We start from the raw sequence: 13205 nt of genomic DNA on the forward strand, positions 1-13205 counted from the left end.
AGGTATCTGAGGAGAGAGAACAACTGCAACAAGTTGATGATGATGTGGCAAGTTGATGGTGGCAAAAACGCAGGCATGATGATGTGATAGGCTGATGGCAACAAAAACGCAAGTATGATGACGTTGCAGTCCGTACAATAGCCGTAGATCACAAATGTAGTAATTCAAGAATTTGCCAGTTGTAGATGATGTGGCTTATCACCAAACACAATAGAAATTGATGTAGACTGCGCGATGGAGGTTGGAAACATGCGCTAGATTGATGTAGACAGCAATGGGCAGCTTTGGATGAGATGTTTGCCATGACGACTTGAAAATTTGATGCTTTGCTTATGTTTAATTGACATTTGATTAAAGAATTAATCAAATGTGCAATTAAAAGATGCACATGTGTTGCACATGTGAGGTGCAAGCTACTTTTTCACAGTTGAAGGTCGAAGGACCCTGTGAAAAAGATGGGTGTCAAAGGCAAAAGTTGCAACAAGTTACACTTGTTAGATTCTAGGTGAATTTTGGCGTCAGTTTGCCCCTAGGACCATTAATTGGCCATTAAGTGTCAATGGTGTCAGTAGGGACTAGGCATTAATTAATGGATTAATGCTTGTCCAAGGGTCAATTAATGCATGGGATCACTTTGGGTTGCAAATGGCCTAGCCAATTAATTTTTGGATGGGCAAGGTCAATTTTTTGGGCATGGATTAAGGGCTGAATTAATTTTCAGAATTAATTAAAATCTGAAAATTAATTAAATGATTGAAAATTGCTGAAAATGGATTAAGAAAGCTGCCACTTGGCAAAACTTTTCCATGCAAGTGGGGGAAAGGCTAAATAGGGCTGAAGGGAGAGGGAAATCTCGTTTTTTCATTTTGGACCTGTTGGGAAGAGGTGTTGGACTGTTGCTGCCAGCTTTTGGGGCCATTTCCCAGACATTGGAGACCATTTTGGTGATAGAGATTGCATATTCTTGACCTTGGGAAGCTGGCAATTGCTAATGATACACTTTCTCTTGAAGATCACAATCTCTGATGCTCCTATTGTTGTTGGTGCATCCGTTTGGGACTGGTATAGCAGGGTAGCAGCTGATTTTGATCAGTTCTTCGCGACAAATCTCAGAATTTTCCCTCTTTACAGCATTCTCTCATCTCCTTCAGCTTATGCTCAGCCATTCTCAGCAATTCTTAGCCATTTGGAGGAGATTTCAGCCATTTTAGGTGGGTTGATCTATAACTTTTGAAGTAAACCCCAATTTATAGTAGAAATTAGGGTTTAGCAGCCACCTTGGGATCCGTGCCAAAGATTGAAAGCTCAAGGGACTGAAATCAACAGCTGATAATTGAAGATTATCAAGGGATTTCAGGAGCCAACCCATCCCGAATTGATTTGGGGCAGCATTTGGCCAGCCAAGGGTCAAATTGGAGAAGAAGTCCCGGGTGGTTCAAGGGGCAAATGACCCAAAAGGCTTGTTGGTCATTTATGACAGCAAGAGCAATTGGTTAGCAGGAGGAGATTGAAGAATCTCGAGTTGTACTCCTTCCAATTGAATGAAAGCTAAAGAAATAGCGCAAGGGGTGCGAATTTTGGGGCCAACAGGGTGTCTACTGTCCAAGAATGTTATGGTAAAGTTTGTATTTCATTTTATGTGCATTTATTTATTGCTGTAATTAAGTGCTTAATCAGGTTAAACCACCCTATTCCAAGAAGGAAGGATGGTTTCAATGTCCTCCACAAATGGGGTGTGGGCAGTGAAGCTAGAGGGCGTAAAACTTGCAAAAACCAGGTTAAGGGAGAGTAGTGGGCTACATGTGACATGCTTATTTATAGAAAGTTTGGGGCACCCAAATTAGGGTTTTGCATGTGGGATCTAGGATTGTGTTTTTAAAAAAAATTAATAAGGTTCTTTATTAATTAAGTGTGTCTGGGGCTTTTTAAGTCACGCTAATGCAATTTTAGCTTAACAGTGCCTATAGTCACAGAGGCACGCTTCAAGGTAGTGTCCTCTTGGCATAGATAATGGGAGCTCCCATGCCATAGTTACTCTAGATTGGCACTATATTCATCTAGATAGCTAGCAACAGAAGGTGAAAAGACTTGTTGGTTTAATTGATGACTATTTGGATGAGTCTATATGGTTTGATATTGACCGCTTTCCACCTTTTGATTGAAGCTTTGACTACCTACACTTTTTGTCAGCCAATCAGAGCTGAACTAGGTGATCAGAGTTGATATATTGTGAATGGAGATAGTGAGGACATGGACCCGCCCATCACTCCCCTTAGGATCCACCATGCATGGACACCCCTCTCTCCCATAGCATACGGGCTGCTATTGGATAGATTCACAACTCCTCTCATTGGCTACAGGTGGAGACGGGCAAATTGGATTTGTCAGCTTTGTGATTGAGAGCTTGAGATGGAGAAACACTACATGTATAGTTGTACAATATACTATGACATGCGAGGATGGTACCATTGCCTCCTTGGTGATGGTTTTGGACCTCTTCATCGTGTTATAGAGTATTAGAACCAAAGATGCCTAGGCCTCTTGCTCCTAGAGCTCTTGAGAAGCTGCACAACACTTCTACGAGATAGGAGGCCAGCTCTCCCAAAGGGACCCACAAAGAGAGCAATGACACTTTTTCCATAGATCAGAGCCTACTGACACTACCAGCCTACTAGAGACTGAGCGACCTTGCCAAACACCTTCCACTCCATGCCGTGGAGTCACATTGGATAGAGCCATCTCACTTCACCGAGCACGATGACCTTGTCTACTAGGACCACTTCTGAGGAGGCTGCACCATAGCTGGAACAGAGGCATCATCATGAGACACCAGAGACACCCCACCAGGTATATCAATCGATCAGCTAGGGACGGGATCATGGCTGGCATCATGTGTGGATCTTGAGGTCAATTACACCTTTAGTCTGCATGGCAGTTTCTATAAGTAGGTCTTGTTGTTAGTTTAGGACTTCCTTGTCATTCCACTGATGGGACAATGCTAGACATGGTTTTACTCTAGCATAGCCCCATCACGCAGTTATTCTCAGCATTGTTTCACAGGTGACTTATTTTACTGTTATTTTCACTTTACTGATGAGATGACATTAGACATGGATGTAGCCCAGATTTTGTCTCATAGGCCACATTGGCCTTATGCAAACATTGATATGTCTCTCTTTTTTTTTCCGTAAAATTGATTTGTCTCTCTCTCTCTCTCTCTCTCTCTCTCTCATGTGCGCTCACAGTAACACACTACCAGCTAGGTTTTTCTATTATCAACATTTAGATTTAGAGTTCTTTTGTTGTATTATTTAGTTGTAGACACTTGTATCATTTTAAAGGCAGTTGTAACTAGTGTCATGGGTCATTTTGGCCTCTTGCAGACATTAATAACCCAAGCTCCACCATAGCCAAGCTTGTCTCTCCCTGTACAGTCTCCCTGTACAGTCAATATCCAACCAATAGTGGTATCAGAGACTACATAAAACTGGTCTGTTTACTTTCACATCAGTCAAATCTGCTGACTAGAGCTCTGTCCACATCAGATGCATTTCTTTATGCTTCTTCACTTATGCTACTTCACATTTGATGACCCTCATCAAACATAAGCCTATTGCTAACAGTTGCAGCCTTATGGGCTTCAATCTGTTGATACTCCATCGACACACCATGTCATCCAGCCGCTTCCTCTGTCTCTCTCAGTGCCTTACCATAGATCCCATATTGCACCTTGTAAATCCTTTGCCAATTAAGAAGAAGAAGAGGAAGAGTAAAAAGTGTGCAGTGAGGTTCCTGTGTCGTCACCAAAGTCCCTTCAACCTTCAACGACCTGTTTGACCACCAAACTGGTGTGGAGAATGGTGGCCCTACTCGATGCTCCAATTACCACTTATCTTGCCATCTTTGTCAAACTGCTGTCTGCCTAACTGCCAACACTCTCTGCCATCAGTTAGCCAAGCTCTTGGTACCAAAATCTTCACCAGTGCAACATAGCCTTGGTAGGGCCTTTACATGGTGTCAATGGGGAACTACTGCTGCTCATGGATGCCTCAAGTGTCCCTGTTGGCCATTGCCCATGCCAACATCACCATCTTCCACAAGTTGCAATTGCCCCCTTGAGCTACACATTATAGTATTAAGATAAGGTTTCATCAAATCTTAAAAGAAAAAACAAAGGTCTAACGGCAACTACAATCTATTAGTGGTGCATGGCTTGCTTAGAATCTTTGTAGTTCTTGTTCAAGTTTGGATCTCAAAAACCCTAATTTCTCATGATGCATTTAACTTTGAACTCTGTAGTTAAAGCAGCTTTGTTCTTGATTGACCCAATTTTGAATGTTTTTTGTATGGTTTATATGATTATGCAGGAGGTGTAACATTTTCTGCTTGTCCATATAAGTGTGTATCTGATAAGTATCGAATGCCATATTGCTACACGCCTTTACAAGAATTGATATACACTTTTGGAGGCCCTTGGATATTTGCTTTTATATTGTCAGGCATACTTGTTTTACTGGCCTTGGTTTTAAGTGTTGCTAGAGTGAAGTTTATTGGGACAGATGATTATTTGGGTCCTACACCAACCCCCCCAGGAGCACATATTGATCATTCCCTTCCTTTCCTGGAATCACTAAATGAGGTGAGGCATTGGCAATTTTTTTCCTTGCAAGCTTAATGCATGATGATATTCTTTAGAGGCACACCTTTTCCTCGTTTTCTCTAACAGGAGATTTTTATAGGTTTTAGAGACAACAAGGGCTGAAGAATCACAGAACCATGTGCACAGACTTTATTTCATGGGGAGCAACTCGTTTTCAGAACCATGGCATTTGCCACATACACCTCCGAAGCAAATCATGGAACTGATGTCTGTATTTCTCCTTTTTTTTTGGATTTTTTTGCAATCTTGTCCTGTGTTTTTGGTGCGACTGAAGAGAAGATGCCTGCATATGAAGCAAAATTGGAACTGCTGGAGTTTAAAAATGTGTCTTGAAGCATGGCATTTTAGCTATACGATGGCTGCTAGAATAGCATGTTTTCCCAATGAGAAAGGCTATTTTGTAAATGCCTTACCATCCTTTCTGTGCAGATATGAAGATGCTTTCAACAGATTTGTTGATGAGATCAATTCACGTGCAGCTTACCAGTGGTGGGAAGGATCTGTTCATGGGATACTGGCAGTGCTTGCTTATCCTCTAGCTTATACATGGAAGCAATGGTGCCGAAGAAAGAGAGTGCAGCAGCTGCGTGAGTATGTACGGTCAGGGTACGATCATTCCTGCTTGCGTTCTTGCCGTTCACGGGCTTTATATGAAGGCCTCAAGGTAATTACTAGCTGCAATGGCAATGATATCAAGGGTCTAAAGGATGGATTCAAGCTGCTAAATAAACATGGGAGTTAAGTTGAATAAGATCATTTGTGGGATTATTTAGAGAGATATTTTGCTATTGTTCATTATGTGTACACTGTCTTCTTTATAGCCTATGCAAATAGTTAGGTGCAGAGGCTTGATCTTATTTGTCAAATGACCATATGGTGAGATAATTTTGTGATTGAGAAGATATCTGTGTTTGATCAACTGTGCCATCCTATGCCAGCTAGTATCCCATCTCTAGTACTACCTTGGATGAAATTAGTGGAAAGTAGTTGTGCACAAAAAACTTCATTGCAACCTCTCTAGAAGTGGTAAAATGTTGGAACTGGTCTATGACTCACATAAAGTGGTAGTTCCTTCAATTAATACTTGATCTTTTCACACACACACACACACAAAAACAGAGACCTCACACCCTCGCCCAACATCAGATTGGCCCCGAAGACCGGTGCCCCTCTCGGTATTTCTTTATCAATTAAAAGATGGAAAGTTACAAAAATGAAAATTTCCAAAATACATAACCTGAGAACCGTTGGTTTTTATCTTTTCTGAGTAAATCCCAGCTGCATAAGGACAATACAACATGACCAGAACAACATCCCTTTTAGGAAAGTTTTTTCTGTAAACATAACTGAATGATTTATGTGCAGAATTGCAGTCTGCAGATCTCTGAATTCACTGTTCTTATTGTCTAGCATGTCCAACATTTTCTGTGACCAATACTCAATGATTCAAGTGCAGAATTGCAGATTTGTAGCAGTCTTCAGATCTCTGAATTCACTGTTTTGACTGTCCAGCATGTACAGCATTTTCTGTGACCAAAATTCAATGATTCGTGTGCAGAATTGCAGTCTGCAGATCTCTGAATTCATTGTTCTTACTGTCTAGCATGTTCAGAACATCTTTTTTAGGAAAGCATCATTCCAGCATTAAAACAGTCCCACAAACTGTGAGAGTGCGCTGCGGAAGAGGGAATATGAACACGGAGGGAGCGAGAGAGAGAGAGAGAATGCAGAAAATAAGGAAGAGAAATCTGCACTGACTGAAATGAATGCTGAATACAAACGGGAAGGCGGAAGGAGACTGATCAGTGCTTGCACACAGCCCACAGTGTCAGTGAGGGCACCAGATCAGGCTGATGATGATGGTAGCACCACCATGGGGGAGAAGGAGTGTCGGAATCTGCAAGAAGACAAGTGATGAAGTGGGGAGGGGGGCTGCCTATAAATAGGCAACAGGACAAACCCTAACCCTAACCCTAAAATAGGCGCAAACTTTAAAAATGCCCTAAAATGGGCGCCCCACATCAGTGACCAAAAAAGTGGCCGGGCAGCCAGTGGCTGTCCACTAAAAGAGGCCAAAAAGAAATACACATCCTAAGACAGCCAGTCAAGAGTGACTAGCCTCCCCCATCATAACATATGACAGACATGTCAGGGCTCCTAATGTCCTTATCTGACTCAGACTGAGGCTTACAGACAGGAGATGACAAGGCATGACAAACATGACTGCTAACACCTCCTCTCAGATCTTGGATGTGGTTGAAGGCCGAATAAGAAATAGATCTTGGGGTGGCAAGAGGAATGCCAATGTTGATGAAATCCGTCGATGTAGACTTCCGCTGAAGGAGCTCCTCACGATTCTGGGAATCCCCCTCTAAAACACTAGGGGCCAGGGAATTCACAGTCGCATCACCGAGATCGTCTCCCGCTAAAAGGGATGGGGGGTACGAGGGAACCACCGGAGGAGAAGGTGGGGGATGGGAAGGAACCTGTGGAATAGAAGGTGCACAAGTGGGAACGGGTGTAGCAATAGACTACCTCCGAGGAACCTGCATCAAAGAAGAGGAATGGAGCCTGTAAAGCCCGCTCTCCTGCCAACCTGTAGATAACACAACTCTTGTAAAAGAATCCTCAATAACAACGGCATGCTCGGTGAAAATCACTCGTGTGCCAAGCCTCGTAAGGCCATAAACTGAGAGGAGGGGAAGGCCCAAATCTGGAACATGTAGGGCCTGTGAAAAGGAGCTCGAAGGTCGGTCGGTAAATAAAGGCAATGTGCCAACACCACGAATAGGCATCGAAAAAATGTCACCAACAGTGATTGAACCCTCTGATGGACGGAGATCCTGTAACAAATCACCTCGGGGAGTCATATGACTCGAAGCACCACTGTCCACTAACCAAGGCTGCGCAGAAGACATTGCAGCCACGGAAGAAGGATCCTCCTCCAAAGCATGGATATGAAGGAACACTGACTCATGGGTAACAGCTGGTGTAGAGGTAGAAGAAGGCTTCGATATAGATCCACTCTTCGCTCCCGGACGAAGGTAAGGGTACTTCTTCCAATATTTCTCCTCGGGATGTATCCCTTTCCCACAGTGTGGACACTTCGGTCTCTCTGAATCTGAGTCAGAGCCTGAAGAACGGTCCTTCTTCTTAGCCTTTTACTTCTTCTTCTTCTGTCCTCCCGAACCTGCAACAAAGGCTCTAGTGGAGTTGGATCCACTAGCACTGACCTCTCTGAGTCGCTCGTCGTGCTCTAAGACAAGCGGGGATAGCTCCTCCCATAGAAGCTGGGTACGGGTCCTCGAAGTAAGAAGGCTGGTGTAGAAGACATCAAACCGAGGCGATGGCAGCTGAGTCAAAAGAATCGTAGCCATGTCTTCAGAAGATATCGTCCGACCGAGGGATGCAAGCTCATCCCTCATGTCCTGTAATTTGTTGATGTGGTCCTTCATGAAATGACTATCATCAATAGCGAGCATCCGCAACTTCTTTTCGAGAGATATCCGGTGGGCAAACGTCTTCTATTGATAGAGAGACGCGAGCTTTCTCCACACGTCTGCTGCAGTCTTCAACCTGTGAACATGAACAAGGACAGAATCCTGCAAACTCAGAAAGAGGAAAGATCTGGCTCTAGAATTGAGCCGATCCCATAAGGCTGCACGATCCATAGAAGTCCCATCTGCAGGATCCACCTTAGGTCGGGGAATAGGAATAGAAACAAGCTCCCAAAGATCGAAGGAGTCCAAGATACACTCCACCTTGCAGGACCATAGAGAAACGTTGGAGCTATCCAACCGGTCCTCTTTGGGCAGCTGAGGAAGTACGGGTACCTGTACAGGGGGTACCAAAGGCTGCATCTTCGGCCCACTGGAAGGGGCTCGCCGAGATACATTAATAGAAGGGGGACGGGAAAGAGGAATAGACTCCGAACGATGGTTCTCGTGATAGAAATCACGCCTCCGTTCAGATGAGTGTCGAGACAAAAGCTCGTCATCTGAGTCATCAAAGCCCGTAAATTGATGATAAGACATCTTCGATATCTGCAAACACCAAAACACAAGGGAAGGTTGTCGGTGCCGAAACACAAACACCAGAAGCTCCCGAGCTGGCCGCCTTGCACAAAACGCAAGGATGATGTCAAATGCAAGTGCTAATGATGCAATCACCACAGAAAAACCACCTCCTGTCTCAAAACGCAAGGAGAAATGAGGTCGCCAGCTTGGAGGAGTGCTGCCAGAGGTTGAACGCAACCACAAAGGCTGAAAATGCAGCTTGGTGGAGTGTCGCCCAGCTAGAGAAGGGCCGCCGAGGCTGAAAACGCAAATTTTGGGGATGATACCAGCAGCAAACGCAAAGATGTGACACCAAAACAGGCCGCCTTGATCAAGAAGATGGTGGAGAAGGTGACGCCTCTGTTGTTGGAGATATCTTGACCAGCAAACACAAGGTTGTGGGTGTTCTCCTGCGTAGAACTCAGCTCCGTGTATTCTTCTTCGGCTTTGATGCCATGTGAGAGTGCGTTGCGGAAGAGGGAATACGAACACGGAGGGAGAGAGAGAGAATGCAGAAAATAAGGAAGAGAAATCCGCACTGACTGAAATGAATACTGAATACAAACGGGAAGGCGGAAGGAGACTGACCAGTCCCTGCACGCAGCCCACAGATGATGGCAGCACCACCACGGGGGAGAAGGAGTGTCGGAATTTGCAAGAAGACAAGTGATGAAGTGGGGAGGGGGGACTGCTTATAAATAGGCAAAAGAACAAACCCTAACCCTAACCCTAAAATGGGCGCAAACCCTAAAAATGCCCTAAAATGGGCGCCCCACATCAGTGACCAAAAAAGTGGCCGGGCAGCCAGTGGCTGCCCACTAAAAGAGGCCAAAAAGAAATACACATCCTAAGACAGCCAGTCAAGAGTGACTAGCCTCCCCCATCATAACATATGACAGACATGTCAGGGCTCCTAATGTCCTCGTCTGACTCAGACCGAGGCTTACAGGCAGGAGATGACAAGGCATGTCAAACGTGACTGCTAACACAAACAACACTAAATCAGAGTTGAAAAACCGTTCGATGGAATTAGCCCATCATGCAGAGCATTTTCTCTGAGAATAGAGAGAGAGTTGACCAGAGGGAGCAAGATCTACCTCCGTACATGAGTTAGAGATGAAGAAGTATGCTCCATAGCTGATGAAATTGCAACAATCTGTCCTCAGCTCCTCAAAACTTCATTCTCAGATCTGTCCCTTATGCCTATTACTTTTTTAAAAAAAAATGCTCTCTGTCTCTCTTTTGGGAATTTGTATCACATCGCATAGATGTAACAATTTTCCGTTTAAACCTTCCGGTATAAAATTCTCCAATATTGGTGCAAAATTTGACCTCGACACAGACAAAGAATTAATCATTGTGCAAAAACGAAGATAATGACGCGAACAGATTCTGGGGTCCAAAAATAGTAACTTCCTAAATTTTAGGGATGGTGACCCTTGCATTCCTCAAGTTGTATTGAGCAACTTTTATCTTTGCAACCACATCAAAAAGTGTAATGTGGCTCAGTTACAGTGACTTTTATTCTGTGAGCATTCTCACATGTGTGTCTTCTGTCTTGGCTAGGCTCATTGTCTTACACCATCTCCAGTGGCTAAGTACACAGTCCCAAACCACTGGCATTCTATTCTTGAGTGCCCATTGAATATGGAACCGGTCCTAAGGCTCAGACAAACCATTAGTCCAATTTGTCCCAATGGTTGCCTCTTCTGGCCATGCAAAGATCTCAGCTTATTCCAAGAGAACTTTAGGGGTAAAAAGCAATAGCAACTAAAGAAAAGAAAAATAAAATATTTATATAAGTAAATAAGGAAAGCAATTGCAAAAAGTATCACCACCTGATGACATATCCCCCTCTTGAAAGAGGCAAGCGACCTCGATTGCATGCCACACATGCTAACGGATGACCCAAGACGATAACAAGATTCTCCATGTTATTAGTGCCATCGCATATATCACTTGCTAACAAATGACACGGGGCGATGGTAGGAGTTTTCCCACCACCATTTGTGTCATTGCAAGTTCAAGTCTCACATAGGTGGAGGATCACATCTTGTATCCAACTATGATTACTAGGAGCCTTTCCAATATACATATCTCTGGATGCAACACAGGGCGATAGCACGTATCCCCGAACTATTAATGTCACTACATGTATAATCATTCAATTGAAGTGTAACAAATACAACTTCAAAGCACTGAGATTTCATTCAATGATACACCTGCTAATGCTAAGTGTAAACCATACATTTTGCATTATTCAATGAGATGTAGTATCCAAGTGTACAATAGAGAATGTACATTGCTTCAAAAAGCATTCTAAGTCACTGTAGATTCCAGCAAGAAAGCTTCTCGATAAAGTTGCAATAACTGAGGCGAAGCTACCAATTCAGCCTCTTCCATCCATTTGGCATCCATTGGTGAATAGTTCTTGAACTTCACCAAAAATCTTCTTATAACTTTACCTTTCACTTTCCTATCCTTATGTGCCAGGATCTGCTCAGGAACTAGAATCTCATCTAATTCCTCTACTTCAAGCTGTTTCTCTTGAACCATATTTTCTAGCACTTCACTAATAAAAAGCCTCAATAGGCTCACATGGAATGCATTATGAATTTTCCAATTTTCTGGCAATTTCAGCCTATATGCCACATCATTGATCTTCTCTGAGACTTGAAAAGGGCCATCGTAACGCATACTCAGCTTTGGAAACAAACATTCCTTGCCCTTCTGTTTTCTCAAACGTGCCTTTTCGAAACGCAATAAGACCCAATCATCCTTTTTGAACAAAATTCCCCGACGATGACTATCAGCAGTCCTTTCTGTTTAGCTTGTGACTTTCTAATATCTTTGTGACAATACCACGATGTCCTGCATACAGTGGAGCATGACTTTCTAATAAAACTTTTGGCCTTAGGTGTTTTGTAACGCATAGTCTTCCATGCATCATGATAAAGCCTTATTTGAACACATAATGATCATGATGTTGGCCATTGATGAATTGTTCATAGATTTTAGAGAAATCTTCGTCATTAGCATACTGCTCTTTCATATCATCCAATTCATGGTGATAAGAAATTGAAACAGCTGACACCTATGGTTTGCGAGATAAAGTATCTGCAACTACATTCTTCTTGCCTTCCACATGCACTATTTGAAAATGAAACATAGATAGGAAATTTGCCCAACACATGTGTTTCTCTGACAATTTAGCATGCGTGAGAAAGTATCTAAGTGTTTGATGATCCGTTTGCACTACAAAATCAGTACCAAGCAAACAATGCTTCCAACTAGAAAGTGCATGGATCACAACTAATAACTCTTTCTCATAAATTTGGTAAGTCCTTTCAACGAGAGAGAGTACTCTACTCTCATATGCTACAACTCGGCTGCATAGAAAACACTTAGTTACAGTCTTTAATGAGCTTAAGCGTAACAGATTGCTCATTAATGGCAAGAAGAGTGAATTCTTTTTGGAAGAGATTCACTTCCTTGGGCACATAGTTTCTGAAGATGGTGTGAAGATGGATCCTGCAAAGATAGAAGCAATTGTCTCTTGGCCAAACTTGAAAACTGCTCATGATGTCCGCAATTTCCTTGGCTTATGCTCTTACTACAGAAGATTTGTAAGACACTTTGCAGAGATTGCTTCTCCTTTACATGCGCTTGAAAAGAAGGATGTCAAATGGCAATGGGCTAACAAAGAGAAATCAACATTTAGATGTTTGAAACTCCTTTTCATTCTTTGAAAAGATAATCATATTATCAAAGAATGTGGCAACGAAACTTCGATAAGGGCAGAAAATCCTATCCATCATCTTGTTAAATGTAGCATGAGCATTGGTCAATCCAAACAGCATGACTAAAAATTCATTGAGACGAAATGTTGTTCTAAAAGCAGTCTTATGGATATCCTCTGGCCTGATTCTGATCTGATGATACCCGCTTTTCAAATCTATTGTGCTAAACATTCTTGCTCCCTGTAATCGATCAAGAATGTCATCTATCCTCGGAATTGGAAACCTATTCTTGATCGTGTTCTTATTCAAGGCTTTGTAGTCAATACACATTCGCCAAGAGCCGTCCTTTTTGTGAACTAGCAACACAGGTGAACAAAACAGAGAACTATTGGGCTGAATTAGTCTCTTCTCTAAAAGCTCATTAACCTGTGTCATAATCTCTCTCTGCTGTGTTGCACTGACCCTGTATGGTGGCCTATTGGGTGGACTAGTCCTTGGAATAAGATCTATGATATGATCTTCAAGCCTCTCAGGGGGTAACTCTCTTGGTAATGAATCTGAGAAACAATCACTGAATTTATTCAAGAAAGCCCTTCTATTTTCATCTAGTACAGACATATTACTGTCAACTTCATTAACTTGCTTTGCAAAAACCAAGTACACAGAAATATGATTTTTCATTACAGAAGTAATTGCAGAAGCAGAAACAACTGGGACAAACTCTCCTTTAAGCTTTACATCTAACACATG

At 42.8% G+C, this 13205-nt stretch overlaps 1 protein-coding gene across 2 annotated transcripts in view; it reads left to right on the forward strand.

Annotated features, from left to right (window-relative positions):
* The window catches only part of LOC148016610 (ephrin type-B receptor), a 158817-nt gene that overhangs the window by 108369 nt on the left and 37243 nt on the right, over positions 1–13205 (forward strand). For both annotated transcript variants that reach the window (XR_015688087.1, XM_087664191.1), the window contains exons 16-18: positions 4368–4639; positions 4740–4867; positions 5090–5324. Coding sequence is in view for 1 of the 2 variants with exons in the window: in XM_087664191.1 (XP_087520317.1) it covers positions 4368–4639; positions 4740–4867; positions 5090–5324 (635 nt within the window). In the remaining variant the exon portion in view is untranslated. The remainder of the gene's footprint in view (positions 1–4367; positions 4640–4739; positions 4868–5089; positions 5325–13205) is intronic.

This window comes from Lygodium microphyllum, chromosome 23 (assembly GCF_053477565.2).
Source record: "Lygodium microphyllum isolate KBCC chromosome 23, Lygodium_microphyllum_v1.1.10, whole genome shotgun sequence".
NCBI lineage: Eukaryota > Viridiplantae > Streptophyta > Polypodiopsida > Schizaeales > Lygodiaceae > Lygodium > Lygodium microphyllum.